Genomic DNA, 21,985 nt, shown 5'->3' with positions numbered 1-21,985 from the left:
GGCAGGTGGCAGGGAGAGAGTTGCGATGGTGATCACGTGACACCCGGCGGGTGAGCGATTCATCTTGTTGTGATACTTCTTCTTTGGAAGGTCAGCCCGGAAGACTTCGTAAAGCGATGATGCTACTGTAAATCAAGTAAGTTCAATACCTTGAGTTTTCTTTATGAAATACTTAAAGAAGGATTTCTGCCCAGTTTCGCAGTGTTGCTTAGCGTGCCCGTTTTGTTACGTTTGAGGAGTGTATTTGTTTCTCCGTAAGTGAGACCAACTTGTTATCGAAGCGAACAGTGTAAGCTAAGCGGCAGCTAACAAAATTGGCTATTGGTTATCTCTTAATTATCCAGTCCGTGCTTTTCTAGAAGAAAGACTTGAGTCTAGCTATTGTTCCCTGACATTATTGCCTTCGTGTCTTGTGTTTGACAGTTTGACAGCGTTGAGTTAGCTTGCTAACAGGAATTAGCTCCCGGACCTTCAGGCTGTTTTGTTTTTGGCACAAGTGAACAGGCTAGGGGAGTCACGGGATCTTAACCTGACTTTAAACTCCGCTTTAGCGGTTTGTTAACTTAATTGATGTTCTTTCGGTTAATAGATAAGACATGCTTGATCACATCTACCTGTCAACGTGTACCGATGTTACGGAGTTTGTCCAGAGGTGATTGAAACTCACCTCCGGCTCAATAATGGCTCAGTGGTGTAATAAAACCCGCTGTCCTCCTGCTTCGTGGGAATTGTTCTCCCAGACTCTGATGTCACACCAGAAATGTCCCTCAGCTAATGATTCGTGACTACAGACTTGCTTTCAAGAAGTCACGTCACATGCTTTACGCAGTATTAACGTTGGAGTCGTTCATTTTAAAAAGCTTTTGGCGGAAGATCAGATATAACACTCATCGTTTAACACAAACACACAGGCTGTTTGTTCTTGTAAAATAAGGCAAAACTAGCAACGCTTGCTGTTTGTCTTCACCATAGGGAGGTGAAAGGAGATCACGAGACTCCACTGAAGGCTAGTTATCGTCTGCTGTTTTCACCAAAAAAACCCCAAACAAAAACAACCCCAAAAACACAGTAGGTGGAGGTGGAAGAGTTAAAAATGTTAATATTTTATTGTTGGGAGTGACCAGAATGGACAAGATGAGAAATGAGTTCAGGTGGAGCGGTTTGGAGGCAAAGTAAGAGAGGCAAGGCTGAGAGGATTTGGACATGTGCAGAGGAGGGATAGTGGATATACTGAACTAAGGATGTTGAATATGGAGCTGGCAGACTAGAAGAGAAGAGCAAAACCACAAAGAAGATTTATGGTTGTAGTGAAAGAGGATATGTAGAGGGCAACCGCGACAGAGGAGGTGAGATGGAGGCAGATGATCTGCTTTGATGACCAATAGGGAGCAGCCGGAAGAAGAAGAAGAAGAAGAAGAAGAAGAAGCAGCGCTAAACATGACAACCACACACTTATGTCTGTTTTGCTGCAGGTGGATTTTCCTGTGTCACAGCAGGAATGCATGGTGGAGCCTATGGGGAGCTCGGGGGCAGCCTCCCCGCCATCGCCTCCCTGAATGCTTCCTACTCTACATCGATGTCCATCCCATCCCCGTACCTGTTGACACCACCTGTAGAGCGCAAGAAGATCTCTGACGTGCGGCGCACTTTCTGTCTCTTTGTGACCTTCGACCTTCTCTTCATCACCCTTCTCTGGATTATTGAGCTTAACGTGAGTGTGTGCTTTCACTGTTCTTGTTGCTGTTGCAGAACTAATGGTTAATTCTTGGTTTGATGTGATCTCTGCCCTCTTCTTCTGCAGATCTCAAGCTCACTTTGGGAGAGTTTAGAGAACGAGGTCGTCCATTATAACTTCAAGTCATCCTTCTTTGACATTACTGTAAGTGGGTCAATCCAAATTTGTGTTTATTTGCATTCAGTGTTGAAATGATGGGTCATTTATTACCACGTTATTCTAATCATGCTTTGATCACAATGAGCAGTTACTTATGTGTAACCTGCTCTTGTAATTCCTCCTTTTGGGTTGGCAGATTGCATCATTATAGACACACAAGGGGAAATCATTTGCAACGTCAACATGTAATTAAAATGAAAGGTCATTTTCTTTTTCTGCTTCTTCTTCCTTGTCTCAGCTCCTTGCCTTGTTTCGTTTCCTGTGTCTTCAAGTGGCCTATGCTGGTTTTCGGTTGAGGCATTGGTGGGTTATTGCGGTAAGTCATCTCAGTTACAGTTAAACACACACTGAATAGTTAATGTAAAGTCTTATATGTTATTTGCCAGACATGAGCTATTTAACATTTTTTTTTAAACTCTTCAGATCACCACTCTGGTAACAACCATCTTCCTCGTTGTCAAAGTTATCATATCGAATGTGAGTGTCCTCTCTTTGCTACTCTAACACTTTCAGAGCCTGTATTTGTCTATGTGAACGGTTTGCAAGCATATCAGTTTAAACCACTTCCACTTTTTCACTTCTGCATTCAAAGGCAGTTATTCACAGTCTGAGCTGATAAGACTTTATGTGATTTCTTTTTTTGGAGTGGTTCAAAATTAGTTTATGTAGCTTTGTAAACTTTTCACATTTGACATTAGGGAAGTGAACCAACATCAAATGCAGCACACTCATCTGTTTTAGAAGCCGAAGTAGTAAAAATAGTCTTTGATTTCTATTTTGAAGAAGCAAAATGCTTTTGGCTATGTTCTGCCCATCACCTCGTTTGTGGTCGCCTGGTTGGAGACCTGGTTCCTTGACTTCAAAGTTCTCCCTCAGGAGACTGATGATGAAAGAGGTAGGATAACAGTGCCCGATAAGTTCAAATGCTGCTTACACAAAGCTGTCTGATTCTTAACTTCTTTTCTTTTGTTACCTCAGCATACGTAGCAGCAGTGAATGCAGCTTGTGAACGAGCCCCTATTTACTCTCACGCTGTCTCAGATGGACAGTTCTACTCTCCACCTGAATCTGTCGCAGGTGAATGTTTGTGCAAGTGGTTTCTTAGTTAGGGTTTTTTATTATCTCTATTATGATTGTACATTTCATATTTAACCCAAAAATTGAGTTATGGTCTTGAACTTGTGTCTGCAGACTCTGACGAGGAGCCTGATGAGGAGGGTCCTGGGCGTAGAGCTATCACTGCTCAGGTAGCTTTTGTTATACTCTTTATAATCAGCCCCACTGACTCCTGTTCTGATGATGATTTTCTGCTTCGTTTCTCACTCCTCTCACTCTTATTCCAGGAGAAGGAGTATGTGAGACAGGGTTATGAGGCAATGTCTGTGGTGGAACAGATCCTAGCCCAGGAGGAAAACTGGAAATTTGAAAAACACAATGTGAGTACATGACTCCAGGATGTATCCACTGAATGAATAGCTTTCCTGTCTTGTTCACGTTTGAATGCACAGTTAAGACGTTTGCTTACATAACTAAAAGATCATATCACTGACGCAGATTTCATTGCTTCCTCGTGCATTCTTTTTATGACAGACAGAGTGTTCAGGGTGCCTTTGTTTTAACACAAACATATCTCATAGAAAACTTGTAATCAATACTATTGTCTTCACTGTGACACCTAATTACTTTTTTGGTTTTAAAGATTCAATTGCCTATCAAAGTGTCCCTTATAGTTCTTGCGATCAGCAATAGAGATGGTACTTTAATGGCCTCATTTCTATTTTAGGCAGCTGATAAGCAACAATGAACTGTGAATCACAGATATAACCGACAGAGATACTGAAAGATACTGATCCTGCAGTTTCCTACACACGCCAGGTTACAAAAAATGACTAAAGCACAGGAGCCAGCCATCTCAAGCAGCAGTTTAATTGTTTCTTTCTTTTTTTTTTATTTCTTCTCTTCTTTATATTTGAGAAGTGATGCACAAAAGCACTGATTTCATAAAATAGGCAATACCTTTTGTCAGATTTAGCTACTACAGTACTGTGGGAACGTCTTGAACCATCCCTTGTGTCTTTATATTTTGCAGTCGATGAGTAAAACTTTCTTGTAAAAGGCAAAAGAAGAAGTGGCAACCCTAAAACAAAGTGTTTACATCATATGATCAACATGTGAAAGTCATGTTCTTAAGAAACAGGAAAAAATCCAACCAAGACTTGACTCATGACCTCAGAGATGCAGCTTGCTTTTCAATTGATCACTAAAGTTTCATCCAAAACTGTCTCAGTCAAAGGGTGGCTGTCAGGAAGCCATTTTTAATGAAGGAGCACAGAGAGAAAATGCCGAGGTATGACATATTACATAAGAACTAGACTGAACATCAGTGGCAACAAGTCCCATGGAGTGATGAATCCAAATTTGAAAATTTTTATTCAAATAGTCGTCAATACAGTGGGGCAAAAAAGTATTTAGTCAGCCACCGATTGTGCAAGTTCCCCCACTTAAAATGATGACAGAGGTCAGTAATTTGCATCAGAGGTACACTTCAACTGTGAGAGACAGAATGTGAAAAAAAAATCCATGAATCCACATGGTAGGATTTGTAAAGAATTTATTCGTAAATCAGGGTGGAAAATAAGTATTTGGTCAATAACAAAAATACAACTCAATACTTTGTAACATAACCTTTGTTGGCAATAACAGAGGTCAAACGTTTACTATAGGTCTTTACCAGGTTTGCACACACAGTAGCTGGTATTTTGGCCCATTCCTCCATGCAGATCTTCTCGAGAGCAGTGATGTTTTGGGGCTGTCGCCGAGCAACACGGACTTTCAACTCCCGCCACAGATTTTCTATGGGGTTGAGGTCTGGAGACTGGCTAGGCCACTTCAGGGCTTTCAAATGCTTCTTACGGAGCCACTCCTTTGTTGCCCGGGCGGTGTGTTTTGGATCATTGTCATGTTGGAAGACCCAGCCTCGTTTCATCTTCAAAGTTCTCACTGATGGAAGGAGGTTTTGGCTCACAATCTCACGATACATGGCCCCATTCATTCTGTCCTTAACACGGATCAGTCGTCCTGTCCCCTTGGCAGAAAAACAGCCCCATAGCATGATGTTTCCACCCCCATGCTTCACAGTAGGTATGGTGTTCTTGGGATGCAACTCAGTATTCTTCTTCCTCCAAACACGACGAGTTGAGTTTATACCAAAAAGTTCTACTTTGGTTTCATCTGACCACATGACATTCTCCCAATCCTCTGCTGTATCATCCATGTGCTCTCTGGCAAACTTCAGACGGGCCTGGACATGCACTGGCTTCAGCAGCGGAACACGTCTGGCACTGCGGGATTTGATTCCCTGCCGTTGTAGTGTGTTACTGATGGTGACCTTTGTTACTTTGGTCCCAGCTCTCTGCAGGTCATTCACCAGGTCCCCCCGTGTGGTTCTGGGATCTTTGCTCACCGTTCTCATGATCATTTCGACCCCACGGGATGAGATCTTGCGTGGAGCCCCAGATCGAGGGAGATTATCAGTGGTCTTGTATGTCTTCCATTTTCTGATGATTGCTCCCACAGTTGATTTTTTCACACCAAGCTGCTTGCCTATTGTAGATTCACTCTTCCCAGTCTGGTGCAGGTCTACAATACTTTTCCTGGTGTCCTTCGAAAGCTCTTTGGTCTTGGCCATGGCGGAGTTTGGAGTCTGACTGTTTGAGGCTGTGGACAGGTGTCTTTTATACAGATGATGAGTTCAAACAGGTGCCATTCATACAGGTAACGAGTGGGGGACAGAAAAGCTTCTTAGAGAAGACGTTACAGGTCTGTGAGAGCCAGAGACTTTCCTTGTTTGAGGTGACCAAATACTTATTTTCCACCCTGATTTACGAATAAATTCTTTACAAATCCTACCATGTGAATTCATGGATTTTTTTTTCACATTCTGTCTCTCACAGTTGAAGTGTACCTCTGGTGCAAATTACTGACCTCTGTCATCATTTTAAGTGGGGGAACTTGCACAATCGGTGGCTGACTAAATACTTTTTTGCCCCACTGTATGTACAGAGGAAGTCGGGAGAGAGGTAGAAAAGGGAGTGTCTACAGCCATCTGTGAAACATAGTGAGTTCTCTGTCATTTCAGCCAGTGGTCTCAGGGATCTTGTTAAAATTATGAACCTAGAAGAGTGCCATCAGATTTCGATTTGACATGAAATACAAGCTAAAAGGCATCTGATTGACAAAGGCTTCTTTTTCCAGCATGATAATGATAAAAAACCCACACTGCCAGTTTGGTAAAAGCATCTGGTTTCACTAAATCGCTGCACCCATTTCAAATTTTCCTTGCTAAATATACAGAAATGAGAGGTGGCTCGAGACTTTTGCTCAGAACTGTAGCTAATTTTCACCCTGAGCAGGTATACACACTATATTAAAAGCTGTTTTTTGAGGGGAAAATAAAGGCCCCACAATCAAATCCCTTTAAACTCTCATAGAACCACTATTAAGGTAAGAATGTAATCAAACAGGTATGTTGGCACCACAACACCCAACTGAAACCTAATTTTAGCAATGCAGCATTTTTCTCTGTAGGAGGTGTATTTCTGTATCAGCTCTTTTAATTACAATGAAAACTACATTACCTGTCTTACTAGTAGTTTATTATTCCTGCGTTATTAATTCATATCTGTTTTTACTCAAATGAAAGTGAAAGTGTCAGTAATACTGTGTCTTTTTTTCACCTCCCATGACAGGAAATGGGCGACTCAGTTTACACTCTGGAAGTTCCTTTCCATGGAAAGACTTTCATCCTCAAGGTGCAACAGTCTTCTAGTGTATTCAGTATCTCACCAAACATGCCCTGCTACATCATGTTTAGATAGGCTGCATTTGTTAATAGGGTGAATTCAGATATGTTTTCAAGCCTCCCTGGTCTTTTTACATATACAACTCATATCGCCTTGGACTCCATTATTATAGATATCAGCGTAAAGAGCTGAATCCGTCAGCTGTCACACTTCTTCCTAACACTCTGCTACAAATGGATCAAGTTCTCTTGCAGCTGATGAGCCTGTATTTGCACAGTTTCTGCTGCTGAAATAATCAATAATTGCATGCTAAATCCAATTCGATACAACAGAGACTCGGTGCCTTGCACAGAAAAAGCTGATTCATGTGTGTACAACTTCCCATTAAGGAATTCAGAGGAAGTTTGCTCTTTATTGGAGACCTCATAACTGAAGGGACTTTGTTTTCCAAGGTTTACAACTGTGCATTTATTATTGCAGCAGTCTCAAATTTATTTTTTCTTTGACACACTACTCTTGTGTTTCAGTGTGATGTTTATCTGGCAGACTTATTTCAATCTTGCTTTTCCTTCCAAGCTAGATAGGCACATTAAAACGCCATATACGTATGAACAAAATGGAAAGCAAAATGAATGATGTAAGGCCAGGATTAAAGTGTCTTGTAGATGTGTCGATTGATAGCTGCAGACACTAAAGAAAAGTTGCTGCAACAGTTCTTATTATATATTATATATAGAGGGTATGTAGACTTCCACATAGAACCTCTTGAATAGTTTTCGATGACAAAATTTGCATCGCTGGCATGGAACAACCGTCACTGAAACAAAACGCTCTTTGTAGAAGTAAATATTACATAATAGGGATTTCCAACAAGACAATGGTCATAAACAGACACAAGATCCTGTTTTGAAAGTAGTCAGACAGGCCATTACAGATTAGTGAAGTAAGGCCTGTTCTGACCTTTGCTTCGGAGGGAAAAAGTGCACCATACAGAAAAGAGAGCTTTAGATATTTTCATATCATCTGCAACAGAAAGTAAATGGTAAATGGCCTGTATTTGTATAGCGCTTTACTTAGTCCCTAAGGACCCCAAAGAAAGGGGTAGAAAATAGCCCAAAGTACATGCAGACAGCAATTATAGTGTCATGTCTTATAGACATTTTTTTCTTGTAACTGTAGGCTATGCTGGACATTAGTTTACAGCCTTGTTTTTTTCTCCTCTTCAGGCCCTCATGCAGTGTCCTGCTGAGCTTGTGTATCAGGAGGTGATCCTGCAGCCGGAGAAGATGGTTCAGTGGAACAAAACAGTTTCTGTCTGCCAGGTCAGAAGTCTTCCTGCTGTTTTTGCACATTTTTCACTGTAATCCTGTGGCGTGCTACAGCTTGATATCTCTTCCCGTCTTATACTCAGATCCTTCAGAGAGTTGACGACAACACTCTTGTCTCATATGATGTATCTGCTGGAGCAGCAGGGGGAGTTGTCTCCGCAAGGTACATCAGCACAACATCCTACCGACTTTTCTTTCTGTCATCTGTTCTTGCTGTCCCATCTGTATCGTTTCTTTTCTTCAGGTCTGAATAAAGTGTGTTTATTGGGTGATTGATTTTTCTTCCTTCAGGGACTTTGTTAATGTTCGCCGAGTGGAGCGCAAACGAGACTGTTACCTGTCTGCTGGCATAGCAACCAACCACGATGCCAAACCTCCAAGCAATCGCTATGTCAGGTCAGACCTTGCCTCTGGCCTTGTCACTGATCCAGTAAATTAGAACATTGTATCGGTTTGACAAAGGGCATCTGTGTTAGTTTAACTTGTATAACTTTGTCTTTTTTTGCTTTACTGCTGGTCTCAGAGGAGAAAATGGGCCCGGAGGTTTTGTGGTCCTCAAATCCAGCAGTAACCCATCCATCTGCACTTTCATCTGGGTCCTCAACACAGACTTAAAGGTGTGAAAACACATGGTGGAATTACTCTTGAATTTTCTTTATTTTTACAATATTCAAGATGTTCTTTCCCTTTGTACAATTAGAAAGAAGTTGTTTTCTAAATGATTTTTGTAGCAGGACACTGCAGCAGGTTGGGCCCCCTTTTGCCTTCCGAACTGCCTTAATTTTTCATGGCATAGATTCAACAAGGTGCATAAAACATTCCTCAGAGATTTGGGACCATTTTACATGATAGCGTCACATATAAAACCAGTCTGTGTTATAGTACGTTATCATGCTGAGAACAGCTGTCTGAAGATGGTTATACTGTGGTCAATATTACTTAAGCAGTGACATTAAACCCACATTGTTACCCGAGCACCACCCTGGAATTTTTCTACCAATCGAATATTGTGGCAGAAGTCATGACTCATCAGACCAGGCAATGTTTTTCCAGTCTCATTATCTTGGTTTTTAGCCTTCCTTCCCACCAGATTAAAAAAAGTTCACTAGCTTCTGACATGAACAAGGCATTTTCACCCAGAGAATTGCCACTCACTGCACATTTCCTCTTTTTTGGACCACTCTAGAGATGATTATGTGGGAAAATCCCAGCAGATAAGCATTTTACTATGTCTACGTGCCTAAATGCACTGAAGTTCTGCCATGTGATTGATGGTTAGATATCTGTGTTAACGAGCAGTTGAACAGGTGTGTGTGTGTGTATAAATAGAAATTTTGCAGAAAAAGGCAAAATGTAACAGATATAGGTGAGATAAGGATCAAAAACAAAGGAATATGAAATGTAATACAAATATTAAAAAGCAATTTTTTTTGTTTCATCAGGGCCGTCTGCCACGCTACCTCATCCACCAGAGTCTGGCAGCCACAATGTTTGAGTTCATGTCCCATTTACGCCAACGAATTATCGACGTGCGGCCCTCTCATCGTTCCCACCACCACCATCACCACCACCACTCTCAAAACTAGAGAGAAGTTTTAAGTGGTCACTTGAAAGGTCACTAGCCAAAACTGGCCATCACGGCGTCCGCTGAATGCTCCCAAGCTGAAAGGATGCAATTATGTACCTGACAAGGTTGCAACTTTAAGCAAAGGAGATGTGAGACATTTCCCATGTTTCAGCCACACAAAGTGAGGAGTTATTCAGATATCAAAGACTAAACATTTTCTATCATTTTGGGGAAGTTTAAGTGTAATCACAAGCGGAAATTTTTGCATGGACCTGTAACCCGTTTGCTATGTTTTTCGCTATGTAATGAAAACTGTTTTCTGAGACTTTACAGAAACAAGACCTGGATAAAAAAGTGATTCCCAATGTTGGAATCTGTGTTACAGAATAGCTATAACAGTAGTATGACTGAAACAGCTGTCTCTCTGAGCCTTATCTTTCTGCACACATTGTTAGTCATTGATTTACTGCTTTTTCCTGTGTGTGTGTGTGTGTGTGTGTGTGTGTATTTTTTCACTGCACCGTCATGGATTTGTTTTTCTGAGGCACCTGCCTGCACTTCACAGCCATATTTCCACACAGTTTCTTCTACTTTACTACACTGTGATACATTACAGGGGGCTCTCTGCTATCTGGTCACCACTAGAGGGAGACACCACTGATCCACACAGTGAAGCGTTCTTGGTTTGACACCAGCTTCTGTGCCATAGTGCAACATTAAAGCAAACATTTAATTACTGTATGTTTTTTTTTTTTTTTTTTAAATGCTGCTTTTGTTTTGCACTTTGGGATCAGCCAGGAGTTTAAACCAGGACCCGGGTCAGCAGGCTGTTAGACAGTTAGTACAAAAGATAATGTTCATAGGTTAGGATGCTGTATACTAATATATATATATTTTTTGCCAATAACCTCAAGTGGCCTTGTGTTGAAGTAGCTCGACTTATTTGTCATGAAAGGTTATTACTATACTGCTATAATTAGATTAGGCCCCCTGTGGCCTGAGGTGTGGCACTGAATGAAGTTTTGTTAATGTTTTTAATCATGGAAAAAAAAAGAAGAAGACATCCCCTGCAGCTTAAGTTGTGTATCAGTGTTATGATGTACCTCAGAAGATCAATTTTTAGGATTACATCTGGAATCAAAAGAATTTAAAAGATGAAGTTGGTTGAAGTTATTGTGAAGTTGACCTGAAGAGGGTGCTGGTCTTCCCTGAACTTTTCTATATTGGTGTAACGGAAATAACACTTGGTGGTGTAACTGTGACACCCACACGACTGTGAGGCATTACTCTTCATAAGCTTGTGTATGTAGTCACGCTCAGAAATCATTAAGCCCTAATAAATCAAGACTCATTTACAATACTTACTGTACTGAAGGAATGTTGGAAGTGACAATAAATAATGATATCAATAATTTGGTGCCTTTTATCAGAGTAGTTTTACATGCCAGTCTTTTGTTTTACTTTTCCATTTATTTCCTGCTGTTATGTCTGTGCTTTCGTATCCTCCACAAAGATTATTTACATAAACCCTGCTTAGAATACTTAACTGTGTTTTTTATAATTTTAAATTGATTTGTTTATACAAACATTTTAATTTATGCTCATCACTACTGAACAAGATTTTTTACTGAGTCTTAAACAGTGTCTTACGTCTAATAAAATATATGAAAAGATGATCTAGCTCTGACTTCCTTCAACTCACATATTTAACCAGTATCTGTATTAACTTGTATAAATCTTGTGCTCTTATTTTTGAATATATTTTTTAACATAGGTAGATAGATACCCTTGTAGTTATCTATCTACCCATCCATTCCTGCATCCATACATACATACACACAAGAGTAGCTTCTACCCATATGTTTCTCTGTGGGTGCTTATGTTATGAATAATAACGCCCTGTGTCTGCAGCCTTGCATGATTTTCATTGCTGCACTCACAGAACTTTGCCAGAGGTCACTGTTCTCTGTGTGACTTAATCAAAAATAAGCATGAAGCGTTTTCAAAAGTTTTCAAAAATAAACTGATACTCCCCAAAGAAAATGTTTATTTAAACACAGAACACGATTAAGTAATGCTAAATAATCCAGTTGCATAATCCCTGAATCGACACTGCAACGGCAGACTTGATATGGAGTGTAATTAATCTTACTGCTGCAGAAGAGATCTGCTGTCCTTGGGGCAAAACACATTGCTTGAGAGATGAAGCAGCTCACATGATTGTGCTGTGACTGTCTTCTGAGGATGTGGGTGTGGGAATTTGTGTTTCTTTTTGTTTTGATGAGAGCACAAGCGTCCCACTGCTCTTGTTGTCCTCCATGTAAAGCTGATGAGAAGCATCGGTCCTTGGGCTGCCGTCATCTGCCTGAGCACTTTTCCATCAGGCCAATAATCTGGAGGGAAAACCTCTCATCAATTTGGCGCTCCAGTGAAATCCTGGAAAATGGGAAGCTAAAAACTTGGTAGAGTTTTAGATCTGTGACCTTTATTTTGTAGCTTTTTTCCTACTTGTTCTTATTTATGATGATTTTTATTCGTTCTTTTTATTAGTGGAGGGCTTGAATGTTGTCACAGCTGCTTTTTCCTTTGCCAAAATATAGGTTTTGGCTAAGGTCCGCTTTGTAAAGAATCTCTACAGAGCATCCCACAGGGACTGTGACAGATTCTCCTCTGGCATCCAAGAGGGCGTTCCACTTGTGAAAGAACTGAAACACAACTTCTCTCTGGATTATCTGACATTGTGAACATCCACTACCAGCTGACTCTGTTCTTAATAGATGGGTTCAGCCTTTAACAGGTTCTGCATGCAGTTCTGCTGCTGCTGCTGTGTTGCTGATGATGAAGAAGAAGAAGATGAAAAGCAGCCTTTAGTACCGTAAGATGACACAGACAAGCATATCATGTATATCACGTACAGCCAATGTTTGAATTTGTGTTAACAGCTCGTGTCTCTTCTTGTCTGCGTTGGCTGACCGCACAGTGCGGATCCGTTGGACTATTTTACCCGTGAAGTCCAGAAGCGTCGAGATGAGGAAACAAACCTGTGGAGTGAGCCGGGAGACCCCAGCCATTCGGAGAGACAGGATGACCGGGTGCTCTACTCTCTGCTGCAGGCCAGGCAGAAGACCCGCATGGGCTCCACGGTATGTGGGGCAGGGACTAACAAAAATGTGTTTTTTCAAGGTGGAAAAAAAGAAAATCTGACACAAATAGCTTAAAAATAACTGTATAAGTTGCAGTTCAAATTTTACATTTGAAATGCAACATTTTACATTGCACTGTGAGTACTTTTTGGAGGTTATTTGATTATCCGGTTAATTTAAATGCCTTTTGAGGTTATTCTCCTTTTCTTGTCCAGGGCTATCGTCGTCTGAGTGTTGATATCGAGGCCATGAGAGACACACGCAGAGAAGTCAGAGAGAAATGGAAGACAATCCTGGAAAATCTAGGTGGGGCTTGACTGATGAGACATGCTATAGTCTGAGAGATTATTGACAATCCATGCTGAGATTATCTGCCATATTTTCCAGGTTTTATGGCAGAAGCAGACTCTCTGCTGGCTGTGTCTGCTGGGGGCTCACATGACCGCATGCGTAACGCCCCGAGAGCACGTGCCCTCCTTCACACACTTCACTCTGAGACCTCCATCTTCAACAGCAACAAAGAACCACCACCAGAAAGATATCTTTTCATCCTGGTGAGAAAACGGGGCTTGCTGGTGGGAAGTGCACCATCACTGAACTTTGACTTCATACTAAATCAGATTAACTTTGCTATTGCCTTCTGATTAAGGTTTGAAAACAGCCCTGTGAAGTTTAGTTCGAGTCACAAGTAGATAAACTGCATCATTCATGGGCAAATATGATCGATATTATTCTTTAATAGATTGCCAAGGCTGTCCAGCTCTCATTATAGTGTAGATTGTAATGAGTTAAGATGGGTTAAGTGGTTTAGTCCAAATAATATCAGTTTTATTTAAGTTGTAACATCAAAAGAGTAGGAAGCTGCAATTTAATTCGGCTTTTTAAAAAACAACAACAACAACTCAGATTTCATTCAGCTTTGTATCATGACAAAGAAAGGTTGGCATATTATGGATACAACAAAAATCCCACCTTTTTTTCTGTCTGTGTTCATATTTGGTTCCGTTCTTTTGCTTCAGCCTGTTGTTTTTCTCCTTCTTTACAGGATCGTCTCCTGTACCTAGACATAGCTGAAGATTTTGTGGCAAAGGCAAAACGCTTCTACCCTCCAAAGGATGACTCTGACGAGGAGACGCCGGGTCTCTCCGTAAACCTGCCGCTGCTGCTGGCCAGGATGGGGGCCATGAACGGAGGAGGGGAAGATGAGGAGGAGCAGAGCGAAAAAGATGATGAAAACTTGAGTGACTGAGCCCAAGATCTATGAGCTGCAGTAATAAGAGACACAAAGCAGGGGGCAGTAGTCATCAACCCTGGAGACCTGGTTGACAGCTTTGCATAGCTCTTATTCAAGTGTTTGTTGCCTCATACAGTGTTGTTGCTGCTTTTTTGGAAGTTCTAGGCTAAAATATTCCCCTCTCTCATTTAGCTTGACTCTTTTTTGTTTAGTCTGGCCGAACTCTAAAAGGAGATTTGCAGATTTTGAAATGAATCCCACGGATGAGTATTAACTGTGTTTTTTCTCTCCACCAAAGAGTGTTATCGGGGTTGTAGGCGGTTCATTGTTCATGTGTTGCGAACCTTCAGGGTAACTATGTTCTTCTGAGCAATGCTTCTTTATAGTTCTGTCCTATGATTATCAGCACTCATTTCATTCAATCATATGATCAGTAAGAACGCGGAATAAATAGCACACCGATCTGATGTCAGACTTTCCTCTAAAGGTTTTACAGGAAAGAGTGTTTGCATGATCACTGCTTTAACTCATTTGAATCTGTATGTGGTTTAAAATATTTGAAGAATAGCAAAAAGAAATGCAATGCGAGTACTGTAAGTTGAATTTTTAAGTTGGTTGTTTGCGTGACTGAGATGGAAGAATGTTTTTCCTGTTCAGCAATTTGCTGAAAATGTGAAAGATTTATACAAGTATGCGATAGTTTGTGTTTTGGTGTGAAGTTACCTTGAAATAAAGTTCCAGCCTAAAGCCTGTTTTATGTAATGCCACATGCATCTTTCTCATGTCAGGTTGCTTGCTATTCATAAAGTTACATAAATTCAAACGAGTGAACTAGACTCTAATTTTCAATGATATTTAAAATTACGTTCAGTTAAGCGTACTGAGCAATGGAAACTGTGGCATGGGAGCAACAGTCTTTTGAAGTGGAACGTAAGAATCTTCTTCATCTGTCTGTATACTCTCATGTGGCCCGTCAGCTGTGCATCCACGGCTGGCTTGGACTCTGTCCCTGTTCTGAAGCGGCATGTCCAGCGTCTGACCGTCCCAGTGAGACCAGGCCGGGTTGCAAGATGGATGGTGATAATGGTGTTTTGGTAGTCAGCTGTTTGTTATTGTTATGTAAGAGAGAGCAATACACTGTCGAGGGCACATGTTTGAACACGGCACCAGCCCGATGGTACAATGGCGCACAGATCCACAAATAACTGGTAACAACTGAGTTATATGAAGCACAAAAGTTGATACTGTGTGCAGGAATTAATACAAAGCCAGATCCCTTCTTATTATCAAGTATAAGTGTCAGGTTGACCTGTTCCTCTCTCCTCCCAAAGTCATTTTCGTGTTACAAATAAATCCGACTTAAAGTTCCCCTCTCACAATATTTTGCCATATTTACCACCTCCTGACAAGCCTTGGCTTTATCCTGCAATTGCCCTTCTCTTTCTGTTTTCCCACCTACTCCCTATCTCTTTTGCGGTGACAGCTCATTTAAATGTCACTTTGCAGCAGCTGTGGCGGTGCTCTTATGCAACACAAAGTTCTTCCTGGCCGAGCCAGGCCTTGTGCTGGTGGACAGACGAGGACGGTGGGGGGTGATCACTGTGACAGACCTAACCTCATCACTGCTCACCTTTACAAACTATACACACACCCCTGGCTCCATTTGCATAGCATGACTCACCCGAAAACAGCTAGGAAAGGGCTATCTGATGGCCTCTTGGATTTTGGCTTGTGCGTGTACAAATAAATAGACAGCACAAATTTAAATTGTCACTCTGTGTATTACAACTGACTGCTTCACATAAAGTAGCTTCTAATAAGACATGACCTCAACACAGAAGGAGCTTGCATGGTGACTTACTGGGTTTCTGAAATGGCATTCAAGGTTGTCATGGTGTCATAACATGACTGAATCAATGACCCAGGAGATGCTTATCGTTTTCTTTTCTCAGTATGACACTGAGCGACATTTTACATATGTACTGGCAGCCTGCTGGGAGATTGTTGAAAGAAAAGTGAAATATTTTTGGAATTTGCAGGCAAATGGATGTTAGCCTTTAACTGTTGCCTTAAATATGCACGACACGAAGAGTCAGTGGTGAGGAATAGCATTAATTTACCCGAAGTCAAGAAATATACTCAAAGAATCACAAAGTTATGATCATATTTGTTTTTCAGACAATCTGGCACAGTACAGCAAAAACCTTAAAATAAAATAAAAAATCGATTAACACATCAGGCTTCTTTTGCTTGGGATGATTATATTTTATGCTGTGTCTGAGGTATATGATATCTGGTATATGATGATATCAGTACCTGATGTGGATTAGTGAGTCAGAAACGGGAATCGGTAGTAACATCAGACCAGCAGATAACTGTCAGAGGTGAGTGTGAGTGTGTGTGTGTGTTTCACAGCCTGTAACCCGAGTTGATTATGGCCTGCATGGCGCTCTTTCACTGAGGTAATGAATCACTGGAGACTGAGCTCTCACTGCTACTGTGAGACAGCGCAGTGTAATGGCATCTAATGAGGGGGTATGATGTTGTCATGAAGCCTGGCGGGGGTATAAACTTATTCAAAGCTGTATTATGAATAAAAAAAACAGCATGAGAAAAATGACACTGCTATTTGTATGGCTTTTTCACCATTTTTCTCACAACTGACTGTATATAAAAGATGGATGTTGCCACTGTGACATAATGTGGTTTGTGAACTCACATTTTACACCCTCTATAGCTTCCGTGTTATTTTTGTTTTTTGGAGCCAGAGGTGACAATACTTAGGCAAGTGTGTGAAATGCTAATTTGTCAGCTAGCTTGACAAATGCTGTCCTAAAGCATGGACATAATTTTGCATTTCTTTATCCTGGTTCTCATTTTGATGTTTTTTGGCTTCATGTCTAAAATATTGTGGTTAACACAAACTTTAGATAATTTTCCCATGTTGTTATAAATATTTAGTCAGGTATTTGCTTGTTTATCTTACATTATAAGCAAGCAAATTACTCATGAATTTTGATCCAAGAGATGGCGTGTGCTGCCAATCATCAAATTAGACTGCAAAAGTTAGCTTGGTATGGCCACCTTTATTCTTTAACCTGAATGCTGGTAGGCAAGCTTTTGTAATTTCTTCAGAAATTCTTCAGTCATCTTTAGAAATACGGGTTTCAATCCATGACTAATAGTGCTCCATTGTGTTTTTCCATATATATATTCTTTTCCTCCATTGGGAGTGTGTTTGGGATCAATGTCATGCTGAAAAATGAAGCAGTCAAACACTTAACACGCCAGATAGAACTGCATTGTGAATCAAAATCTGAGGGTTGCATCAATCTACTCTGACAAAATCCCCCAAACCATGACAGAGCACAGAGATGAGTCCACTGTCAGAGGCTATAAGATGATCATTTGTAACCTTCGCTAAAGCTTCTTCTGTACTGTAATGAGTTCTGAAACCTGACTGAAACTCTTCAAATAAACCATCCCTCTGCAGATTATCAGTAAGCTGTTTTACATCTACTTTTTCAAGATTTTTTTTAGATGAAAGGAAGGTTGAAGATTGGCTTATAATTAGTTAAAACCGTCGAGTCACGTGATGGATTTTTAAGTAACTGTTTACAAAAAAGAAAAAAGAAAGAACTGGACTGAAAATTAGTGGGTAGTTTCTGGCTCTACAGGGTTGGCTTCGGTTGGCTCTCCTTTGCTGCTTTGTGTATATCATGGCTATAATCTTATTAAGATTCCTCTGCTAAGTCTAAACCATTTGTGTCTGTCTGTGTACATGTTTACATTATTCCATCCATAGTTTCTGTAATATTTCCCCCTCTGTAATCACAGGTGAAGTGGAAAGAGTTGGGCTGAGTGATTACAAGAGCAGGCCCAGCATTCAATTTGAGAATCAGGGGATTTTCAGCCATATTACCCCTGAACCCCACTGCAGGGAAACTTCCAGCTGTCAGGGAATGAGGCACGGAGGACTTGGTGTCAGATGTCCAAGCACACTGATTGTAGAGTGACAACATGAATCTAAAATAGAAACAGAGCATCTATAAAAGCTGTGGACAGTCCTAAGCCTGGACATAGACAGCACTAAGAAGGACAGAGATAGTGGAAGAGTAGAAGTAAAGCCGACTGAAGCATCACTGTTTCCTGTTACCTTAGGACTGATCAACAAGACCCACTCAAGGCGATAAATCTATCTGCACCTGAGAAGATGCCAATCTGTACCGTGCTGGAGAAGAGCAATGGTGTGCTGGTGGGAGCTGAGCTGACCTGCAGTGTGAGGGAAGACAACAAGGCTCAGAGGGAGAGCTATACTGCTGACTGGCACAGCGTTAGTCTCAAGACTCAACCTCAAGACAGGTAGGACCAATGAGATCATGTCTTATTATAGGTAAGACCCTATAATATGATAAGTTGCTTTTAAATGAGAGGAAAACATTCACTAGGCTGTAATTTCAAACTTTTCTTACTCTCATAAAATATGGATGAAGATTGACTTGAAAATTATTCTCATAGTGAAAAGCAGTTAAATGTTAATTGGGAAGGTAAATTACAATAAGGCCCTCAGTAGTTTCTAACTTCAACTTTCCTTTGATGCCCACAGGCAGACCATGAACATGAACGACACTTCTCGTGGGGAGACTCTGTCCCGGCAGTGGCAGGCACGTTCACTGACACAGAAGTGTCCCTCTGGTGTCTTTAGGGTGGGCACAGTGGAAAGAGGGGTCAGGGAGCACCAGTTGCTTCCAAAGAGAAACACCCTCCCCTTGCCCATCTTTACCCCCGCAGAGCTGGGCGTCAGGCTCGGACGTGGAGCGCCACACACATTGGAGGACCTGCAGCCATTTCCCACTCCAGATGGAGTGTGTCCCAGCAAGAGGACGGTGGATGAAATCACCAGAGATCTCCCTCCAGTCAAGCCGACCCTCATGGAGTTTGCCAAAGCACCCAAAGCCCTGGGGCGCTCCATGTCTCAGGAGGCCCAGAGAGGGTGAAAAACAAAAGGACAAAAGAAAAAGATGGGATGCTAGGGAGAGACGAGAAGGATGACAGATGGGAAAGAATATTCAATAAGCAGAGTGTGTCTGGAAACATTATGACAAGATGTATATAGATTTACCTCTAGTGACACCTAATACTGTAGAAGTTTAGCACTCTAAATCTCATATCTTGTCATTGTTGGCATTTTATAGTGATTGGTATTAGAAATGGTTATGAGAAGATGTTTGCATTGGGACAGGGAAGCAAGGTGTTCTCTTAGCTGTGCCAAAGCCAATCTCTGCATGTGCTGGCCAGCTGGCCTCGACATATCTGTTAATCGTTCAGCGTGACCTAACATTTGTATGCACTGGTGCACCTTAACCATTTCTTTTGCCCTTTCTTTGCGTATCGGAAAGTACAGTCTTCATGGTGTAAATGAAAGTGTTCAGAATAAATAAATAGATGGTAAAGTATAACAAAGGATGGGAAGAGAAGGGAAGAATCAGAGAGGAAATGGAGGGCTGAGGGATCAGGAAACATGCCTTAGAGCTGGTCAGCCTCCAGGACTGCCTGCCAGTCTTTCATCTGTGTGAAGGGTACAGAATGCACTGGCAAGATCAAACGCTGCAGCTGTAGATATGTGTGTGTCCCTCTCTGTGTGAGTGTTGGCACGTCTAATCACAGTAACTTAGGAAAACCAATAACCTTTTTTTTAATGTGCATTAACTGATCTGCCTTTTTAGTCGAGTGGCAGCTCATATTTATATCTGATAGAGGAACAGATACTGTTATAGCTTAGAATACCTGTGGTCATGTAAATGAATCTGAATTGTGTGCAACAATGCTGTAATATTTTGTTAGACATCTATTATTTTTACTAATAAAAGGTGAACTACTCATCACGTCTCTGTCTTTATGGTTGATGCCTGAAGTGCAACATAAACTTAATTTGATTACATTTTATTTGTGGTACAACATGAAAGAAAATAGCAAATGATTAAAGCCTAATATAGAGTAGATTGTTTTTCCAAGGATTCGGGAGGGACATCAATAGCTCTACAATGACCTGCAGGTTTACCACTATGTAAACCGAACAATATAATAGAATGGATGAAAATGTATTGGTTCCTGAGGTCAGTTGGTTGTGGGTGGAAGAAAGGGAGAAAATAAATATAAATATGCAAATAAATATGCACGCAGCAACCAGAGGTTAGAGCCCAAACCATGACTTGTTCCGGTAACAGAACAAAGGATCACTTGCATTATGAAAACATGCATGCACATGCTCCGTTATGAGACAAAGATGCATAAACAGCTGGGGATCTGTCAACTATAATTTAGATAAGAATGCATTTTCACTGTGCCCTCCACCCTTTAAAACAGACCCCACTTTACGTCCCTCATTTATCTTTCATGTGTTTGTTCTCAATCACAGAATGCACTCATCCGCTCTTAGTGTGCACAGCTGAAATAGAAGTACTGCCTCACCCCATCTCCACTATATCTCTATGTACAATTTACTCAGTCTAACTTATCAATTATTACTCCTGGCATTAGCTGCCCTTTTCCAATGAAACTTAATTCCTCCGCTGATTATATTTGTCTCTTTAACCCCTTCTGACTCATTGTCTCTGTGTGATAGGCAACGCGTGGTGGTTTGATATTAATAGCTGGGTAAACATTCGCATTGCCCTGGAGACAGGCGAGAGACAGCCACGAAGGCACGCTCTTCCCATTTGAGCTCTTAATCCTAGTGTTTTATCTGAGATCTGGGTGTGCTGGCTTCAGTCTCTATCTTTTAAATCACCCTCCCACACTGCTGCTGAAACACTGTGCTAACTACTCAGCGCTGTCACAGTACAATCGAGATTTCAAACTCCAAATGAACGAAGGTTTCGAACCTCGAAACAATTTTCAGCAGGTGCCAAGGAATGTGAAAATTGAGATGGCGTGCGTTGTCAGAGACAAATCCATTAAATTGACACTGAGATTTTTTCCTGTGCCTCAGCCGTCTCGGCTGCAAGGTCCTTTCTGTATTTGGCAAATTTACCCTATCTGCTGCTGCAAGTAGGTTAATGTGAACTTTGAGATTTGGGTCCAACTGTCTTAACTCATGTGTGGGATGGGGATTAAACTTGACCTTGCCTGTTTTCTTGCCTACTTTCTTATTTTTTAACATACCCAACATTTGAATGAAAACTATTTTCATCTACATGGACAATGTTTCCTGTCATGAACAGAAGAAATAGTCATCACTGTGTCAATAAGAGAAGATCAAACAGTGGCACACTGCGAGAGGTGCTTTTCCTAATGTCTCTCATGGCATATATGCTTTAAGCATGCAGAGTCACCACTGATGCTTGAAGCATCTTGCTTGTTGTCTGTTTCTCGTCGTGCTTCTGTGATAGATGTCACCATGTGTTGCTGCTACCTACTGGATAATTTGGGTAGTGTAAGTTGAACAAAGACTTAAAAAAAGAAAAGGAAAAAAGAAATTTTTTATCTTTCATAAAAAATCAGATGTATATATTTGCAATAAATAAGTAAACATCAAACATAAAGATGAAATCATCATCTTTGTTGCCCATTGCAAAACCCAGCTGGTGAAAGCATTAATAATTATCTTCCCTTCTTCTCTTCTTCTGCCTTGGCAGCACTGTTGTCCTTTGTAAAAAGAACAAAGACAAAACATTACAGAGATCTAAAGCTTCTGATTAACTCATCTATTCAGCCATCCACAATCAACTGCGCCATAATCACAAGCAGTGGCCCCAATCAGTACCCTTCTCATCACAATTATTGTGATGCTTGCTGTTGTCACCTCTTTGTCATTCATGCTGTTTCAAAAGGCCCCAATGACATCACTAGTAGACCGTGTTAATTGGCTGTTGGCTGGGTGTTGCTGCGTGGATGGTTTTACCTGCTGCGGGGATCGAGTTGACATCTGCAGTCCCAGAAGAATTTGTCAGGCAACAATGAGATAGCCTAAACACACATATAACTGCTTTTGCCTACACTCATTGGTCAGTTTATT

At 41.1% G+C, this 21,985-nt stretch overlaps 3 protein-coding genes across 4 annotated transcripts; all 3 read left to right on the top strand.

Annotated features, from left to right (window-relative positions):
- On the top strand, positions 1 to 11,003 carry stard3 (StAR related lipid transfer domain containing 3). Its single transcript, XM_026164336.1, has 15 exons — positions 1 to 136; positions 1,473 to 1,711; positions 1,802 to 1,879; positions 2,133 to 2,210; positions 2,318 to 2,371; positions 2,678 to 2,789; positions 2,873 to 2,971; positions 3,086 to 3,141; positions 3,238 to 3,330; positions 6,643 to 6,705; positions 7,923 to 8,018; positions 8,108 to 8,187; positions 8,316 to 8,420; positions 8,548 to 8,641; positions 9,467 to 11,003. The coding sequence occupies exons 2-15, from the start codon at positions 1,499 to 1,501 to the stop codon at positions 9,608 to 9,610; spliced, it is 1,365 nt and encodes a 454-aa protein (XP_026020121.1). The 5' UTR covers positions 1 to 136; positions 1,473 to 1,498; the 3' UTR covers positions 9,611 to 11,003.
- Positions 11,004 to 11,334: 331 nt separating this feature from the next.
- On the top strand, positions 11,335 to 14,728 carry LOC113019989 (melanoregulin). 2 transcript variants are annotated; one of them, XM_026163659.1, is made up of 6 exons: positions 11,335 to 12,053; positions 12,192 to 12,466; positions 12,572 to 12,734; positions 12,950 to 13,040; positions 13,122 to 13,288; positions 13,780 to 14,728. In XM_026163659.1, the coding sequence occupies exons 2-6, from the start codon at positions 12,369 to 12,371 to the stop codon at positions 13,981 to 13,983; spliced, it is 723 nt and encodes a 240-aa protein (XP_026019444.1). In that variant the 5' UTR covers positions 11,335 to 12,053; positions 12,192 to 12,368; the 3' UTR covers positions 13,984 to 14,728. The 2 variants fall into 2 exon arrangements, with proteins under 2 accessions (XP_026019444.1, XP_026019443.1); XM_026163658.1 differs by having other exon boundaries at positions 11,335 to 12,466.
- Positions 14,729 to 18,026: 3,298 nt separating this feature from the next.
- On the top strand, positions 18,027 to 19,850 carry tcap (titin-cap (telethonin)). The gene is made up of 2 exons (XM_026163657.1): positions 18,027 to 18,330; positions 18,575 to 19,850. Exons 1-2 carry the CDS (start codon positions 18,182 to 18,184, stop codon positions 18,963 to 18,965), a joined length of 540 nt encoding a protein of 179 aa, XP_026019442.1. The 5' UTR covers positions 18,027 to 18,181; the 3' UTR covers positions 18,966 to 19,850.
- The last annotated feature ends 2,135 nt before the right edge of the window (positions 19,851 to 21,985 follow it).

The sequence above is a fragment of the Astatotilapia calliptera genome, chromosome 4, assembly GCF_900246225.1.
Source record: "Astatotilapia calliptera chromosome 4, fAstCal1.2, whole genome shotgun sequence".
NCBI classification, from domain to species: Eukaryota; Metazoa; Chordata; class Actinopteri; order Cichliformes; family Cichlidae; genus Astatotilapia; species Astatotilapia calliptera.
This window is presented reverse-complemented; position numbering and strand designations above follow the sequence as displayed.